This window comes from Nyctibius grandis, chromosome 1 (genome assembly GCF_013368605.1).
Source record: "Nyctibius grandis isolate bNycGra1 chromosome 1, bNycGra1.pri, whole genome shotgun sequence".
NCBI lineage: Eukaryota > Metazoa > Chordata > Aves > Nyctibiiformes > Nyctibiidae > Nyctibius > Nyctibius grandis.
Window position 1 is genome coordinate 15,870,646 of NC_090658.1, and position 20,221 is coordinate 15,890,866.

Consider the following 20,221-nt stretch of genomic DNA (forward strand, 5'->3'; position numbering starts at 1 on the left):
ACAACTATTTGCATAGTCTTGTATTTTTTTTTGATAGAGTTGTCCTGAGATGAACACAAGCAATAGTAGTTAGTATAGATGTGGCTGCCTAAATTCTTTTTTTAAGTTTCATGTATACCCCCTTTATGATTTTTTTATTTATGCATAATTCAGCACGTCCTATATGTACTCCCAATAAAGTATTTCAGTGAAAATAGAAAATAATTTTTGCCTGACACTTTTGCCTGAGGAAAAGCCTATTTCCCCCCCCCTTTTCTGAAGTAATATTTCAAAACATTTCAAAATATGCTTGATATAAAAGGCAGCTTCAAGTTGAAGTGCTTATTTGAAATTTAAAAAAAAAAACACAACAAAAACATTTAAAGGTGAAAACAAATGTCAGAGCATTGCTGAGACATTCAATTGATGTACGCAATGACATGGGGAAGTGAGAAATGCTTAATTGCACTGCCTACCCTTTACTAAGAATTAGTTCTCTTCATAACTATTTTTCAAATAAACACTGAGAGATGAGTTTATTGTGACAGACACACTTATGTAAGCAAAAATATTTTAGGAAATTTATAATATTTGCAGAACAGTACTTTTAAAAGTTTGCATATGTATTAGATTACAATAACCAGTAATAACTTGTGTAAAGGTACTTGGTAGTTCATTTTATATGGCAAGCTGCTCTTCTTGAATGTTATTAGACAAAGTTTGTTGTAGTATTATATGTTTTTACTGATTATCTGTCAAAATAATTGATTTTGCTTGAGGCTGAGGACCTCTTACTCAGTACAGAACCAGAAGGCGATTTTATTATCTGTCATTCCTTTAGCACTAAGCTGACACCAAAGTCTCAGTCTTGGAGGTCATCTGGCAGAATCGAACTCTTTAGACACCATACTTAAGAATGCATGCTCTGCTTCATTCTCTCACTACAATGAGATGCCACAACTTGAAAACCAAGTAATGCATCCGTGTTCTTTGTCATTATCATGATGGTAATTAATCTGGATTAGTTCAGCAAGTTTATTTTGGAGGACAGCTTTAACCTCAGTAAAATGTATTAACATAAAGATGGCCCATAGGTAGGCTGTGGTTAAAGATGCCTTGAATATAAAAGCGATGCCGTAGAAATATCCCATGAATTAATCAGTCCTTTTCTTGAAAATTTATAAATTTTTTTTAGCCATACATGTTGTGCACTGCACAGATCAGTGTTTGAGGTGGGAAAGCCATACTTTTCCTCTTACTTCTCTGCACAAGTACAGTTTTTTATCTGTCATTTCAGGAAATACAGGTTGTTTAGAAAAGGAATGTGAGCATAAAATGGAGTGCAAAGGAACACACTGCCCAGCAGCCCCGAGGTGTACCTTTCTGTACCATTGAAAAATGGTGAAGGAAAAGCTGCATCTGAAAAACATGTGGCAGCTTGATACCATGTTACACTGGTGCTGGAATTATAGTAATAACTTTGCATGTGAAAGTACTAGAGAAAACTTAGCTTCCAGTTGTCACAGGTATCGGAGAAGGCAAAGGTTGTTTCAAAACACTGATGTGAAGAGTTAACTGAAGTTGCAGTATTGGACAGCAAAAAGGATACATTAAAAGGATTATAAGGATTTGTAAGAAATTGCAGATGAAGGTAGGGAAGAATTTTCCTGGATGTCTTCCAGGAATGTGTCAGTCACTCCACAAGTGAAAGGAAAGTTAGCAGTGTAGTTAGTGGGTGGGAATTTGATTTTTTTTAAACTATTTACCTATGTTGATAGGGCAGAATTTAGCCAACAACTGCATAAACTGTCACTATATTAATATCACAAACTGAAATCAGAGAGCTGCTAACCTGGCTAGGTACTGTGCAAGCTCCTGGAATGGGAGAAGGAAAGTTTCTATAGCTTCTCAACAAGTAGCCAACTTCACTGAACAGATACTCAGCTAACAGAGCTGAAAGGGAAGGATGCTATCTTTGTGGAGGCTGGTCATAAATTCATACAATAGCCATGGCATTTCACCCTAGGATTAGAGGGCTATTTTCCCCTCAGTGGAACAGAAGGTTCTTTCAAGCAAGGAATCAGGAAACAGAGCAGATGAGTCCAAAACAAAAAGCAGCCAGAAACACCCACAGCCATGAGCTAGCTATTCAGCTAGATCAAGAGTAACCTACACAAGTGAGAGAGAAGGAGAAGAAAAAGCCAGTTGGGTATTTATTATTCTGGAGAAGTAATAAGATTAAGAGCCATAAGTTGGCAGCTAGTAATATACTGATGGGAGAGGCTGAAGGAAGGAAAGCTAGTGAGGGGTGGAATAAACACCCTTCTTTTCACTAAAGGATATGCAGAATTGATGTTCTGCATTTAATTGGAGCCTACAGTTGTTTTTATATATGTTTTCAAATGTGTTTAATATGGAAAAAAATATTTGTTCAAATATTTGCAGATATTCAAAGTTTACATATATTGTTAAATGATTTTTTTAGCAAGTTTTTGTTAGTTTGTCTTCAGATCACTGACCTCCCAAACTTGGATTCTGTGTTGGGTACATTTTAGCTTTCTTTTTAATTTGAGGTTTATTCTTTTGCTCTTTCTGTGAACACTTCCATTTTTTTTCACATACAACTCCTACCCTAATTAAGGGTAGCTCAATTTTTAAGTACATCTGCCACATTGCTTTCAGCTGCACTTGAGTTGAGGTGTTACTTAGAACATTCATTTTTACATTTACATTATTTTTACCTTTTCCCATAATTTGTTTCTGTATTTTCTGACCCTGAATGTAAAGCTTTAAGTGGTAAAGATTGGAAAAAATCTAGCATATAATGAATGTTATGCTAAAGAAATAAGGCTTGAACCCTACAATGGTAATTACTGTTGTCTGCTTTAGAATGCTTCTTTCTTGCAGTCCTAGAGAATTCTTGTGCTTGATCTTGAGCAGAAATGGTTAAAGGGGAAACAGGAAAAATGGCATGTTTCTGACTTTTCTGCAGAATTAGTCTTTGGTAACTCTTGCTGCACTGTGAAAGAAAGGGGAAGAAAAAGCTGAAATCCAGCACAATTGAGTCTCCTGTAGCTCTTTCTTTTCCCAAACAGTTGTTGGGAGACATCGTTTGTTTTCTTCCTTGGGCTTTATATAATGTATTAATGCAAAGCTGCATTTCCCTCAAATAATGCATTTTGCTTTCCTTTTGGTGATTGTTGTTTCTCTTGGTTTTGTTTCATGACGTATGTTTTGGTAAAGGCTTTATTCCTGCTTGGGAGCTGACTGAGGTTCTGTGGAACCAAGTTGTTCCTAAATTCTGCAATTTAGATGTTGCCAAGAAATTTCTATGAGTCTTTGCTATGGGAAGTTAAAAAAAAAAAAAAAAAAAGAAGGGAAAGAAAACTTGAACCCGTTTCTTAAAAACGGAAAGCATAGCAACCACAGTCAGAAACATTTAGCAGTCTGGCAGCTGACAGCAGGACATACAAAGAATAACAAAATACTCTATTGAAGACAGGGAAAAAAGATCTTCAAAGACTTATGTCCACAGCAGGGTGAAAAACATAACAATCCCATTATCAAGGTTGTTAGAAAAAAATCTTAATTTTTTTCTCACTTCTGCTAATATAACATGTTAAAAGATATGCCAGTAACTTAGAACATAAAAAGGCATTCTCTGGCATCCTTCTTTCATGTCTCTATTCAGGCAGTCAAAATGGGAGAGAAAAGAAACAAACAGTTCTGAGATCAACATTCAAAACTCCAGCAGAAGAGACCAGTTTGCCTAGAAGGTCAGCTGTCACAACTGTATTAATTCTGCAAATAGATGACTCTCCCAGTACTGCACAGTGACTCTAAAGAAAAGCAAGTAGAATTTTTTCAAAACAGTGCCCTGTAGCATTCACAATATACCTATTACTTTTACACTGATTCTGTTAGTGAAAGTACTAGAGAAAACTTAGCTTCCAGTTGTCACAGGTATCAGAGAAGGATTAGCTTCTACAAGTCTATATAACCATTACCAACCTTTTTATTGCCTTAGAGTAATTAAGGTATCTTCCCTGTACCAAATTGTGAGCTATTTGTTGGTCCATTTGTTTGGGGGTAAGGCACTGATGGTTTTACAGTGGACCTACAGATGTGCTATTGATTTCATAGTGGAACTCCATATAATTATGCTATTTTTTTTACCCTTTTTTTGGTATCCATTTGCAGGGATATGATAATAAGCAATTTAAATAGAACATATATTTGTGTGTATTAAGTACGTCAGTTTTCTGTGAACCAAAGTTTTAAAAATGTCTGATGTGCAATATATCCTGTAATATTGAGAAAGATGAGTGCAGAAAATTGCTCATGTTGCTTAGTTACAGAAACAATAAACATCACAAATTTATTGTCTCCAGTTAGCCATCCAGTGTGGCATTAAAGCATTAGCTGAGTGCATTTTCATGGCATAGTGTGTTACACTTCTATGTTTGCCTTGAGACATGTATTGTTCAAGTCCAGCTTTTGTTGAGTGTAGCTTTTGACCAGATTGGGTACATTTTATTTTTCTATTTGCATGGCCAGTGTGCTCTGTACTCTGTAGTTACATGCAGAAAGTCAGAATATCATACTCTTTTTGTCATAGTGGCTGCCACCTTCCTTAAAAAGAAAATGGGAGGGGCATGACATCCTGTAGGAAATGGGTGTGTAAATATGACTTACTTTGGACAAAGCTCCACTAGACCCGATACTGGTAGTGCAAACTTCAGTCTTCCTGCAAGTTTCTGCCCTGTGAGGAAATGGTGTATCCCATTTTACAGAGAAGCAAGGAGAAGTTAAGTTCTCTGTGAGGCATTCAGATGCAGGTTAAACCCAAGCTCCTGGATTACTGGCTTTTAATAGCAAGAATTATTCTAATGATTCTTTTCTTTCTACCTCGTAGGACAAAGTTGTCTGTGGAGAGTTTGATTTTAAAAGATACTTGTTATATCTAAAGCTATAAACAGTGGAACAAAGTGTGTAATCATGCTATACGGACAATACGTTAGCCTCGAAAAAGTCCATTTCATATTTTTCAAAAGCCACTGCCCTGAGCAGGGGCAGGCCTAATAAAGCCATTTTACATGTTTCCAATCATTAAATATTCTTTTTTCTATCAGATAACTTAAGCAGTGTTCAGTGCTCCTTTGGACTTGGACAATCAATAGCCTTCATGTGGGTTTCTTTCCTCTTCTGTCACCATGGAAGAGCCAAGTCCAATTTTAGTAGAGTGTGTGGAGAGTTGCATGTGCTTTGTTTCCACTCCACGGTTTTGGATGCTCAGACTGGACAGGAAGAAGAGGCAGGAGAATGTGAAACTCCCAGATATATATTCCATGGAATTTGTGGCACTGTAGTTGATTAGACATGCTCTTTTTTTTTTTTTTCCTAGCTCTATTAAGTCAAGCATTTTTTGAGCTGAAACTTGCAGAGCAGTTTCCCAGACCATATTAACTGATGTAAAATAATGCAGCAAAATGTATGTGCTGTTGTTTTCTCCAGGTGTTTATGTATTTATACCATGGAACTCTGTCCTGTTGTCCTGAGGCTTACCTCTCACTCAGCAGGACTCTGTAGACACTCGGTTTTTGTTTTGGTGCTCAAAGTGAACCCCTTTCTAAATGCCCCATGCTACCACCACCACATAAACACACATATCCACACCAGGAAAATTAAAAACATTTCATTTAAGGATGAATAAATTATTTCCCTGGAGCTTTTATTATACCTGCTAATCTGTTCTCTGTGTTCAGAAAAGAAAGCCGGTTTACAAAGTTGAGTAATCCTAGAGGCTCAAATAGCTGCTGTTATTCATATTGTGTGCCTTCACATTGTGTTCAGAAATATAACCCACTGCAAACGTATGAACTGGTGCTCCTTAAGTTTTGCGTAAATTATCTGTAGTTTATTGTGTTCCTTGATATATTCGTTTTGGAGCTTGGAAATGAATTGAGACATATTAGCAAAATGACAAGTCTCCTGTGAGCAGCCTGACATTCATGGATTAGTTCAAAACCATTCAGCAAATACTAAAAAAAAAAAAAGATACATGATAACTCTCAATGGTCAGTTTTGCATTTGAGTTTCTGGGGAATGTGGTGCTGAACGCACCAGGTAGTTCTCAATGAGCACAGAAATTCTAGTGGCTGTTGTAGTAGGCTGATAAAATTGCCTCAGGCTTCACGTACTGTAAGTCCCATTGCTACAGTTTCTGACATCAATAAGTTATCCCCTGCTGACTTCCCTGTGCAGCATAAAATTGTGGGTTGGCAGCACCTACCTGAGCCATTTTGAATGATACTAGTCTCCATTTTGGTGAATTAACTGCCATTGTTTGCACTAGGTGATCCAGATTTCATGAAAATATGAAAATACTGCTTTATGGTAACATAAAAATTTACGTAATTCATTTTTTAACAGGTTTAGAGACTGGATTCAATGATTCATTCAAATTGCATTTAGAAAAGTATTTTTTCCTCACTGCCCTATTAAGTAAATAGACAAGCTGTTCAGAGCAAGATTGTAATGCAGGTGCTCTGAACTCCTAGTTTCTCTTTGATTCTCAAGGAAACCTAGATGCTGCAAATTAGATGATGTGATTAGCTCCTTAAGGATCATATTTAGTTTCAATAATATAAAGTATGTTGAAAGAAATACTTCATAGTAATTTAAAGGCTTTTAATCACAGTGATTGAAAGGCTATTGCTAGCAGAGTTGGTCAGTATTCTGAAATATTTAAGAGTAATGTCATTTCTTTGCTCATATTATTTGATGTACAAAATACAAAAAGAAATCTTTAATGTGGAAGGGGCTGCACTTTGAATTGAAAATTGTGTTGAAATCTGGATTCTTTCACGTCTTTCATGGTTTTAAATTTCGTGGGATAGGATCAGTATAAAGAACTGGTAGGGTTTTGTTGATATTAATGTTTCTGTTATATTTACTTTTTAATTTAATATTTGAAGTGTTGTATATTTAGGATACATCTCTAATACCAACAATAAATTCCTTGTCTTCTCCTTCACCTTTTCTCAAAGTCTTCATACATTTATACATTGCTGATTTATTAATATATTTTCATTGGCTGCTCTGCTACATTTTTTGTTATTGAAGGCACATGTCATGGTGACTGGCAAGATCTGTACTGAATTCTTAATCCATTTCTAGAGTTCATTGCACTAGGGCCCTGGCTTGCAATAAACTATATTTATGATATATCTTCGGGAAGCATGAATTCATTTTGCTTGTGCTCCATGACCACAGACCATGTTAAAGAGAGCACTGAGCTTAAGTTAATATTTGCTGTCTCTTAGCTGGACTTATTTGTTAAGACTCAGCACTGTGATATTGTAAGTTACCCGGCATGTGGTTGGCCTAGATGGTAGCAAAGGGAGCTCATATCTTGATTGTAAAATGATATGTCTGCCCTTTCTCTCCTGGAAAATAAATTTATTCCTTGCTTTGGATAGCTTGGTTGCAAGTTACGCAGGGAATTGCTAACTGCTTCTTTTTTCTTGGGAGTTTAGGTGACCTTTTGCAGTTTCCAAGAATGAAGTAATTATATATTTTAAAGACTGAGGTCTTGAACCTTACTTAATATTAAGAGGAAAGAATACAGTGAATAGAAGACAAATTCAGGGTGCTCTTAATAGCGTGATACAATTCCCTGAGGGATGGCAGTTTCACGTGCAGGAAAATTATATTGTTGTTGCTCAGGTATGAGAGTGAGTGTGAGAGCAAGCAACTTATTACCAGGGCCAGCCCAACAGATGTGCTAGGAAAGCACATAGCGGTGAAAGGATTCTGACTGGTCGGTTGTGTAGGAGTAAAGGTGAATGTGACTCAAATATTTCTCCATTGCAAATTACCTTCACTTGACTAATTGTGGATCCATGGCTCTGTTGGAGCGAGAATGCATTGAGTTAACATTAAAGAACAGTATCTTGAGTGTCTTAGATGGAAATAGCAGTGTATAATACAAGCCCTGTTAAAAGCATGTTTGTCCTTATGTACCCAGAAGGAAAAAAAAAATTAAAAGACAGAATCGTTGGAAAATAATAAATGAGTAAATTATTTGTATGCTAGAGGCTATAGATTCTGAAACATATACCTCCATGAGTTATAAAGCAGATATGAGTCTCAGAATTATTCCTTACTGTTCACTTCTTTTCCCAAAATTTAATGACTACTTCTTTTTGTGAACATACTGCTTTTCTCCTTTTTGCTGTGTTTCACTGATGGCTGAGTACATCTGTCATGGACAGGGAGGTGGGGAGAGGGGTAAGAATCTCAGCGTAACACCAGGAAACGGGCTTCCAAATGCCAGCTGTGTTCAGTTAATAGTTTACAGTTCTTTTCAATTATGATTTTCAATTATGGTTCATATATTCCTGTTTTAATACTAATTATTCATGATAATTCAGTTCCAAATTTTCAGTTTCTTAAAAGAATATAAACATCCTAAAACTTAAACACTCTAAAACATAGTTGTAGACTTTATTCTGTTTCCACACAATGAATGTAATAAGATGCAATCATTCACATCTCGGTAACTACAGAATTTTAATTGTGGAATATGGAAGTAAGAAATTGTCATATGCAGTATTTAGGGATTCCAATAATGTTTTAATATAGGTGGCATAAAATTCCCAATATTTGTCACTCTTACTAAAGTGCTATAGAATTTTTTCCCTCATATGTTATATATTAAGCTAAAAAGCTGGTGACGAGTTATTGAGAAAACTATTGCCAATATTCCTCTTTGCACTTCGTCCATCAGGTCCTTGAACCATATTTATTAAAAATTATTTTTTCTGAGTTGGCAAACAACCTCAAAGCCTGTAGAGGTGTTTTAGGCATCAAGGAAAGCTTAGCTCTTCTTTTATCTGCTCAGTTTTTCGAACATAGTTATTAACTACTAATTTAATTATTCTGTCAAGCAGCTTTCATTAATATCAGACAATTTGAATTTTTCCATAAACAAGAAATTATCTTTGTACATTTATTTGTATTGTCCTGATACCTACCTTTGTTCAGTAGGCAATTAAGGAATATTTACTCCTCATGTTCTTTGTTGCCTTAATTACTTTTTTTGTCAACAGCATGATTTAATTCTAATGAGAGCCCATTTGTTCCTTTTTTTTACCATACCCTCTAGCCTCCGTTTTAATGCTTTTCAGTCTATTCTAGAAAGTTTGCCCCCTGTAACTCCTTAAATGAGGTGGAAGCTATCCAAAATCCCTCTCGTCGTAGAAGGTGGCCAATGTTTCATGAGACCAGATATCTCTAAGTAATATTGCCTGCCAGGCTACTAGCTTCTTGCTGCATTATTCTGCCTTCTGGCTTTCCTCACTCTAAAGACAGAAAGTCACCCCAATGGGAGATCACTTGCATGTGCTTATTCTCCAGTGCTCTTCTAAATTCCTTTGCGTAATCTGCGATCTCGGAGGTGTTACAGAAGTATTTGATAAATGCAAATATGGATCCTTATTGTCTAAGACTACAATTAGTCCAATTCTAGTCACTTCTGATGTCTTCACTTAAAGAAGGCAACACACGTTATCTGCCTCTCTGTGGCGGAGTGTAATTTCTGCTGTCAGGAATCCACAGTGAGGTTTATTTGTTGTCTTTGGGGACACAGCTCTAGTGGGAACAGCAGTATTTGTACTGAACCCTGAAACAAAATGGAGAAATAGGCTTATTTATTAGCTTTCAGGACACATTTTTAATGTAGTAGAATAATTCTGCCATGGCTTATGATGAAATTTGCTGTGTGGATAATGATATAATTTGAAAGAGCACAATTCTTACAGTAAAAGATTGTCGATCTATCAGTCAGCTCTTTAGTGTTCTGTTATCTTAAGCACCATTTTTCAATAGCAACTCTCACTTACGGGGTATGCCGTCTTAGATTGTGTGTATACTAGTGTTTTGATTTCTAACAGTAGCACAGTTCTGCACTGCATCCCTTGTCTCTTCCACTTACTGTGTGTCAGTTCAGTTTGCAGAGTGGGTTTCATTTGTGTTCAAACTATGCTTCACAGGAAATTAATCCAGAAGCTCTACCCTAAGTATTCATTAAGCACTTTCTAACCTCTAATAGGGACGTAAGGTCCAAACCAGTGATTGATCCCCTGACCAACTTCAGACTACATTGTATAGTTGGAACACTGGATCAGGGACCAGACATGGCCTGAATAGTATAGAATCTGTAGATGAAGAAGCCTCAGCACAAAGTGCTTTGATCTGCTGAGCTGTTGCTTTTACTCCCAATTGCTTTCTAATGTAGGCTTAACCTTAGAAACAGAGAAGGTGGTTTTAGCTTCTGTCACCGTGCATTCATATTCAGCCCTTCAGTGGTATTTTAGCTTGAGTGTATCATTTATTGAATAATTAAAAATATTGACAAAATACTTGTGCACACCTTTGCTATTGAGGATCTTCATTTAAGCAGTCCTTGTATCCTGGACGACATAGAAATAGCAATTTCAGAATATGCTAATGAAGACTAGAACCCTGGGGAATGGTTATATCATGACAGTCTTATCTGGGCAGAGTAAATCTGTGGTTTGAAGCAAGAATGTTTGCTATGGAGGTCAATTGGAGTTAAAACTAATATTGTCTTTAATTTTTATCAGAAAACTCTTCAGTCGGGGAAAATATGTGGTTTTATTTTTTGTCCAATTGAACTGGCTCAAAGATTGTCCTGGTTTTGTCTGTTTTGATCTGTATGATACTAGTTTTCCTATTTTATAGCTTCAGGAATACCATAGATGCTACTGTTCCTCAGCCCCAAGGACAAACTGAAAAGGTGTTAAATTATGAAGGAACTGACCTTAGTACATTTTCTGTACATGAACAGAAGAGTTAAGACAGTGATAAAGGGTTTAGAGGAAGAAGAAATCTAATACTTCTCTAACGTAGCAGAATGGCTGTGCAAAGAGGGCTTTTAAGCAATCAAGGCCATGCAAGCTAATTTGCGAATAATAGTATAAATTATGTGCAGATTCTTTCAGATTGTTTGAATTAACTCTAGGGATATTTTTAGAGCAACTTTGTTTGCTTTAATGAAAACTATTATTAAATCATTAGTCAATGAAAATAGTTATTTAATTTTCTGTGTATGTAAATTATCATATTCATATGCCATCATTATTATCCTTTAAATAATACACCTATTCAGGATTATATCTGTTTGGTTAAAGTGGTCAAGTTCCTCTTAGTAACTTCTCTACTTTGCTTGCAGGTCGTATATAAAAATAACGATGTCAGGTTGGAGTTATCTCGACTTGCCAAGCAAGGAGATCCTAAAATGAAGATTCATGGGGTTGTAGCATTTAAATGTGAGAATGTAGCAACCTTAGATCCAATCACATTTGAAACACCGGAGTCTTTCATCTCTTTGCCAAAGTGGAGTGCCAAGAAAACAGGCTCGATATCATTTGACTTTCGTACAACTGAGCCAAATGGCCTGATTCTTTTCAGTCATGGAAAACCAAGGCACCAAAAAGATGCCAAACACCCACAGATGGTGAAAGTTGACTTTTTTGCCATTGAGATGCTTGATGGCCACCTTTACCTGCTGTTAGACATGGGATCAGGTACTATAAAAATAAAAGCCTTGCAGAAGAAGGTGAATGATGGTGAATGGTACCATGTGGATTTTCAACGGGATGGACGGTCAGGTAAGCTTCTTTTTTTAATATTCAGTATGGTTTTTCATGTTGTATCTGAGAAAATGCTAGGTATATGTTATGTTGCCACCATTAGAATTGTGCATCATCTGAAAAATAAGGAAAATATAAGAAGTCATTACTGTCAGGTACCAGAATACAATGATTTGCAGAGTGAAATATCTTATGTTAACATTTATTGGGTAATCAGGTACTTAATCTTGCAAGGTAAGTGTGCTGTGTGTTTCAAAAGCAGAGAGTAATCTCTCTCTGTGCTTGCTTACACCAAATAGCTGAAGTGGCAAGTTTCAAGAATAAAAACAAAGCAAAAAAGAATTACTTAAAGTAATCTCCAACATAAGGAATAGTTGGCCCACAGAAACAGCACAGACCTTCCAATCACGTCAGCAGATCTCAACATAATTAAATGATATGCTAATGAATGGCTAACACCGCTTATCAGCAGAAATGGAAATAAGTGACTTGCTGTATTCTGTCAGTATGATTTGTATTCTGTAGTAGCTTATTGGATAAGTGATCTCACTGAAAAGGGTAAAAATAAAGAATTCATAAACTCTTCCTAATGCTACTAAAATCTGTTATAGCATAAAATGCATTTAACTAGTGAAACTGTCCTTTTGTCTGAGCTGCATCTGATCTTGAGTATATATGTTGACTTCAGCAAATAATCAATATCTATTAATTGAAGGACAAATCTATTCTATGGTATCTTTTCTGTAGTTCATGCCAAGATGTGGGGGCAGGTGGGAATGTACTGAGTCTGTAATTCAGTCCATCAAAGAATTTTCCGATTAATATCAGTATCCAGTCTGAAGTTTATGTACACTCTGAAGTTGAGTGTTGAAAAATGTTAACTCCTCTTCTTTTAGATTTTGTGGGGTTTTCCACACTTTCTTCCTTCTAGTGACTCCTTTTCCATGACCTGCATTTATAACTTCTTTCTGAAACTTCACCCCAAAAAAGTTATTGCTTTATGACTTATTTTCTTATTACCCACAAATCAGATTTCAGCTCAAGTGAATCTTAGGTGCAGGTTTAAATTGAAGGTTTAAGTCAAATCCATGCTGAAAGTCAGACAAAATTCAATTGATCAATCTACCCTAGGATGATGAAAAATAGTGATTTAATTCCTGGGCTGTGCGGCTTCAAATTCTAATTGTAGAGACTTTGATTTTCTGATTATAATATGTCAGTTGCTTATTTACATGTCTTGAGGTTAAAAAAAAACCACAACGAAACAAAAAACCCAAACAACAAAACACACAACTTTTCAAAATCCTCAATTGTGATTGAATATCCAGCAGTTATTTATACTACAATCTTCATTTCAGGCTTCCTTCTTAAGTGCTGTTTCAGTGATTTACATGAAGCAGTAAATCTTGTAATAATCATGCCTGTGGGACTCTACTGAAATCAAAGTTTATTCTTACATCCAAAGTCAACACAACAATAAAGAAAAGAAATAAATGCATAGCAATTGTTTACATTTGAAGATACGTCCTGAACTTTCATTGCTTCACAAAAACTCTAGCTCACGGCTACCATTGAAAGAGTTTAGGTCATACTGTACTTAAATCTTTAAAACTGTTGATGGACATCGACAAGAATGTAGACTAATTTTAGGAAGCAATACACACCTGGTGATCAGGACTGTGTATTATTTTTAAGTAGAATTATAAATGGTCAAATATATAGGTAAAAAAAATTAATTCAGCTGATGAATCACCTGTGATCAAGATGGGTGAACTTTATTTACTGTGTCACTCTTGAAAACTGACCATAATACCTATTTGCCCTAAAATATTGAACTATTACAAGGAGTAATTAATAAATATGTAGACATATGGATCAACAGACTGAATTTTTAGCTGAAAACTGAACCAGACATCAAAGATTTTCTGTGATTTTAATACATACAATAATACTTTACAATAGGAGAAGTACCAATAACAGTGACAATGCTGTTATTTTTCTTAATGAGAATATTGGCTGAATGGTAACTTAGACCATCAGATTTAACCAAGTAAAATGACTGCCTAACAATTAAAATAAACAATGAACTGTATGTCCTATTTTCTTCTGATTGGAACAGGAAGTACCGATGTGTTATGTTTAGATTATTTCTTCATGACTTATGCATGTTGGTCTATTATGCTTTTTTCCATGAATAATAAAATCCACTTTACTATTCCAGGAAGTTTTTTCATTTATTTTCTCTACTGAAAATCAAACATACTGGAAATCATATAAATATGATCACTTTTCACTTGCTTTCCTTCGGAATTTTTGTATAAGCCAATACATGTACCTTGTATAAAAAAAAAAAATATTGGTTTTTCTGAGACTTTCTTGTTGCTGCTGACAAAATATTTCCCAACCTATCAAGTATAAAGGAAGAGATTCTCCTGTTAATTAATAAGCAGCTCAAAAAACCTGTGATTTTTTTTTTGTTTTGAAGTGAAGTTTGGTGTCTTGCAACCTTTTACTACTAGCCTTCAAATCCAATGCAGAGTGGTTCGCGCAGATAATAGAAAGCTGTGACATTTCTCAAGGAGTTTTGCTAATTTCCTTGACTTTCGTATTAGCTGGATCAGCAAGTACTCGATTTATTTTACATTCTTTGCTGTCTTCCGGGCTCTCAGTCACAGGGAGCATCCACTCTAAACTACTGACTTTGCCATTGACTGTCTGGGACTGCGGAGGGGGAGATGTAAGGAATGAGAGCACATTTTTGAACTGTACTTATCCAGGCCCTGTTCACTAGTAATTCTGCTGATCCCCTCAGATTTTGGGAGGTAGAAGAAGGGGGAAGAGATGGTGCCCTTTAATCTCCTTTTGCTGACGGAACTTTTGACATATTATTCTTATAGAAGTTTTTCACCCTAGAATCCCATCCTGCTGCCTGTAAAACCTACTCTGAGTGCTTCCTTACCTAAAAAGCAGATCTTCAGAGAGAAGGAACTCCTGAGACCCTGTTTCCCAGAGTTAAGTAAATAAAGATTTCATGACTTCTCCATTGGTCCATCTTTCTTGCTACGTATGCAGCAGAGGAAAGGGAACACACATTCTCCAGCAGTCTGTCGTCTGTGTTGAGTATGCAGCAGAGGACACAACCTGGTACCAACTGTTGTGTCCGGCCACGTGGGCTGAGATCCCTTCCAGTATTCATGGTTATTCTGAATTCCTGCGCAGGACAGTAGCTTCATAGCTGCTTCACGTGTGCCCTGTCTTGGCCACAGGCTGTATGCTGTCATCACAGTCCTCCTCACAGCTATTATATTATGCTTTAACATGTAAGATGTGAAGTGTACTTAGAATACCTTGCTCTTATTTTTCACCATTTCTTAATAAGCAAATGTGTTTCACATGCACAAAAAGCAACTAAATAGTCCACATAGGCATAGAGATTAGAATAGTTGTAGTAGCTGTAGTTACAAGCTTCATATTTAACTGATCAGAATTGAGGCAAGGTTTAGAAATATGGCTTAGTTTCTTATACACAGACTTAGTAAAAAGTAAATTGCTGAGATAATGAATATGATTGGAGAGGCTCATTAACTCATACCTAAGGGAAATGTTTGTTCTGCTCTTAACAGTACTGCCAACTCTGCAGTAAAAGAATTGGGAAAAAATAAACAAACCCAAACTAAAAAAAAAATAAAAACCAGCCGTGAAGCAGTTGTAAAGGTCTTTGCTCATAGTGTTTCTGTAATGCAGTAGAGTTAGGTTTAATAATTGTTTTCTGAGACTTCAGTATTGTTTTAAATTTTGTTGAACTGTTTACTATATTCAAGGATAACCTTGCAAGTGTTTTTTGACTTAACTGTCATTCATCCTTTGGAAATGATCATTACACAGTGAAACTGGAGAAGAAACTTACTCTTCTTGTCAACCTCGCGTTGCATGTGGTAGTGTAAAACAATGTATCAGAGTGTATTCATAGGTAGGTAGCATTTAAGGGCTAAGAAGTCACTGAAATTTTGAACTAAAGTTAGAGTTTCAGCTGAAATACTAGAAATTATCTCTAGAGTATGTAATTAGAGCTTAACTATAATTGGTATCTCACTGTAAGTAGTTCTTTGTTGATATCCATTACATGCATTGTTGTTGCAGTTTCATTTTTCACATGGACACTTCTATATACTCCTTCCCCCATCTCTCCAACCTTTTAAGAACTGCCAGATTTACCTGTTTCTATTTCAATAAATGTTAGCAGTTTACATATATGAGATAATGGGTTTTTCTTGCATTTTAAGGAAAAATCTTCCAATGATCTGTTAGTGTTTTTCATTTATTCAGGAGCTCAAAGAAAAATTGAGATGAGATGTCCTTGAGAAGTCCTCTATTTTACACCTCCAATGAAAGTACTGGTAGTGTACTTGTGTCAGTCTTGACAGATGTTTGTTGAGTTACCTCCAGCAGTGGACACTGTACAACCTCCCAATGTAATCATTCCTAAACTGAATGTTTCTGTATGCAAAAGAAGCCATTTTGTCCGTGATTTCCTTGTTCACAGAAGGCACAAAATAGACCACACTTTTTTCCTGTGTCATAGCTCTATACTTTTTATAACTTGAATTCTATTATGTCAGTCTCCAGTTTTCTTCGTAGACTAAGAAATCCCAACTGCTTCCTATCCTTATGTGTCATATTCTGTAGCTTTTGACCATTTTTATTGCCATCTTCTACAGTCTCCTCAGCTGATCTACACCTTTCTCAGAGTTCAAGGTAAACCTTAACAACGCTCAGTGAAGTGGTGTGATAGGCTTCTCTGTACCTCCCAATATATTTCCCATTTTGCTCATATGTATATTATTGTTGACTTATATTGTTGACTCTTCCTTTGAAGAGCTGCTCGCTAATTATCCGTTAAGTCAATAATTCTTGCCAAAAATAATAATTTCATTAGTTTTTTCTCAAACTGTTCCTCCAATTCATAAACATGTTTCTGAATGATTAAATTTCACTTTGCTCTCAGGTGAAATGCTGTAGAATCAGAGCACCTGTAAGTCATTATAGGACCCTTAAATTCATGTCATTTCTGGAGATAAGTAATACTACCTGTTTTTAGAGTCTGAAGCTAGATCATGATTTCCCAGACCAAATAAATCACGCCACACCTTCTTGTCTTTCAGTCTTCCCCCTTTTCTTCTTTCAGGCTGGACAAACCAAATGCTATCAGCTTTTTACCATTTCTTTTTCTGGTAGAAATACAGACAATATTTCCTGCTTTGAGTATTAAAAAACTTTGCAAGGAATCTTCTTGTTTCCTGGCAGATGTTATTGGCTCAGTGTTGCTCTTTTCGAAGAAATAGTACAACTACTGATCTGGTTATGGGGGCTGTTATGCTAGTTACTATGCAAAGATATAACGGAAAGGATGATTTTTACTACAGAAATGTTACAAACATTCTTTAAACATGCTCATAAAGGTGCACAAAGACTATGCAAGCCTTTGTTTTATCTTTTTAGATCTCTTCTGATAATGAGACTGTTGTGGTAGTAGTAGTATCCAGCCCTTCTAAAATCCATATGTCTCAAGTCTCACATGGGTGTAGGATCTCCTGTCTCAGGACAGCTCTACCCCAAAGAGCTTTTACTAAAGGTCCAAAGTGTTAAGATACTTTAACAACATGGACAGAATGAGTTAACGTATTGAACCAACAAAAGAACAAACAAAATGTGTAGCTCGCACAGGATTCCTCTTTGTTGCTAAAAGAGAAGCCTAATTTTTAGGATGTAACCAAGAGAATGATCTTTTTCTGACCTACCTCTGTTTGCTTAAAACTCACATTTTAGTATTTATGCTATAAAAAGTCTGAATTTATTATTCTCATGCACCACTCCCACCACAGTGAAAGTATTTTTGTTAATCAGTGTTATCTTCTGGAATCTGTGTCATGCTGACAGTGGAAATGGTGAATTGTGTTAGTTTTATGTATATATATATCATAAATACATTGTGATAAATGTGATTCTTCAGTGTCTTGTCACCATGAATACACTTTTAATAGTGTGTCCAGCAGATAAGTGTTGCATAATGGGACTGCTACATTATAATAATCTGGTGACCTATATAATCGCTTGATTTATATTTTACTTGCTTTTGCACCCATATCGAATGGTAAGGAGTCACTTCTGTGAAGAACTACATGAAGATTCTTTTTTCAAGTGATTTTACTTAGTAAATAAAATTAAATTTGGTTGACATAAGTATGTTCTATGACTCCATGTACTAAATCTGGTTTTCTGCCTATTCAAATTGTAAATATTGGATACCTCATTACTTTTAAGTACAACAAAGAGGATCTTTACAGTTGATTACAGTTTCTTTGTTCAGACACTTTGTAGAAGCAGAACTTTATTTTAGGCTTAATTTTGTTTGTTTACTTTTTAAACTTAAGTGGAAAACATACTTTTGATTTCCTGAGGTTCTATATACATCCTCTCCCCCTCTCTTTGTAACATGCACACATTTCGAGGTAAGTGTCAGAGGCATTGATTTTCCCTCTAGGAGCACATCGCTATCTTCTCAGTGATTGCCTGTCTGGCAGCTGATGAGAGTATTTTCCTTCTGCACTTAAAGAAAAAGTCTTATCCCAAGCCCACTGAAAGTGATGAGAGTCTTTTAAATTACTGTGTCTTTGGATCCAAACCAAAGACACAGATTTGCCTCCCAGGTTGCAACCTCTCAATGCAACCTCAGCCTTAATGCTTTGAAACACATATGAGGGTTTTGTTTTTTTTTTTTGTTGCACAAGCAGAATATTTCTGAAAATAACTCTGAAATGCATCCCCCCTACCCCTACAAGAGTGGTAAGGTGACTTTGACTTTTTTTTTGTATTGTGCATAAGTGTTTTTACATTGTTTACTTCATGTCAGTATTTGTAGTATATTGTAATTAAAATAATGAAGTGTACCTATTATTGTATAGCTGTACAAATAGAACACCTATGTTTCATTTATAGATATTTATCAGGAGCTAATGTGGCATGTAGATGAATGAGTAAAACAGCAGTATCAGAATCTTTTAAATGTCTTGAAAACGATGCATTTTTTTTGTCTTTTCTTTTCAGGGACCATATCTGTGAACACATTACGTACACCGTATACTGCACCAGGGGAAAGTGAAATCCTTGACTTGGATGATGACTTGTATCTTGGAGGCTTACCAGAAAATAAAGCAGGCCTCGTCTTCCCAACAGAGGTGTGGACAGCACTTCTCAATTACGGATACGTCGGCTGCATTAGAGATTTATTTATTGATGGTCAAAGCAAAGATATTCGACAGATGGCTGAAATTCAAAGTACAGCTGGAGTAAAACCCTCATGCTCAAGAGAAACTGCAAAACCTTGCCTTAGCAACCCCTGTAAAAACAATGGTGTATGCAGGGATGGGTGGAACAGATATGTTTGTGATTGCTCTGGTACGGGGTACCTTGGCAGATCGTGCGAAAGAGGTAGGTTCCATGAGATGGCTGCATTTCTGCTTTATACAATCCTGCACAATGATTAAAAATGGTAAAATATCATTAACTCTTCTGAGGCAGAAAAAGCGTCTTTGATTTTGGTTAATGTGAGATGGAGCCCTGCTCTAGACTGAAAGTAGTAACCAGAGGAAAGATCTTAAGGGAGTTTCTAAAATGCATGAAGAAGTATTAGTTGACTATGACAGAAAGTCAGTACTGCTAAGTGTCTCTCAGAAAATGTCTTTTTGTGTCTCATCATACATTGCTGAGTTCTGAAAAGCTTTGTGAACGTAATTTCAATTATTTCATTACTAAATGGTCACATTCCAATTCCAAACTGAGGTCTTGTTCTCTGCCTATTTATGTCAATACCGCTGTGTAATTAAATTTACTTCTGAATTTCACAGTATCATTTAAATCCATAGCCATAAGTCAAAGCAAAAGAATCAGTGTAGGAATCTATATTTCTTACTTAAGTTTTTTTTAAAGATTGTAGTACCCATGGAAACAGTTTTGACTTATCTTAAATCACTGAGTGTCCCTCTTGCCTAGAAAAGGTAAGTGTAAAGTTGACAAACTCCATTTGTTTAATTGAAAAGGTGGATAGTGCCAAGTAAGTCAGGTGTTGAAGTTAGTTTATAGGAAGAAAACTAATAAAAGATTTTAACGTAAGTATGAAAACAATAAAAAAGCTTAGTTAATATTTCAGGTGTTTATTTTTATTCTCATTGGAATAGGAAATGTTTCAATGACAGAAGTTGCATTTTTTTGTCTCACAATTGACACAGTACAGTTTCTTTCCAAGCCAAAATCTAAACCTAAAGTTATTGGCTGGGAACGTAAGTTCTTTCCATCTAGATTGATTCATTTTTCTAGTTAGCAAGATGAAACCAAAATGTATTCTTTATAAATAAAAACCTGATGAATGTTTAAGTTGTATGTAAATAGACATGTGCATTTATGTAGAATTAATACCATTGTATTATTAGCATTTGCAAGTAGATTTGCAGTTTTTTCTTTTTTCTGTCTTATTTTTTGAAAATATATGCCTTTGGCTCATGGACAGT

The 20,221-nt window shown here is 35.8% G+C and overlaps 1 protein-coding gene across 11 annotated transcripts in view; it reads left to right on the forward strand.

Annotated features, from left to right (window-relative positions):
• Positions 1–20,221, forward strand: part of NRXN1 (neurexin 1) — a 743,394-nt gene that overhangs the window by 288,968 nt on the left and 434,205 nt on the right. For all 11 annotated transcript variants that reach the window (XM_068402153.1, XM_068402237.1, XM_068402487.1 and 8 more), the window contains 2 exons: positions 11,237–11,675; positions 18,762–19,145. In XM_068402153.1, the coding sequence (XP_068258254.1) occupies positions 11,237–11,675; positions 18,762–19,145 (823 nt within the window). The remainder of the gene's footprint in view (positions 1–11,236; positions 11,676–18,761; positions 19,146–20,221) is intronic.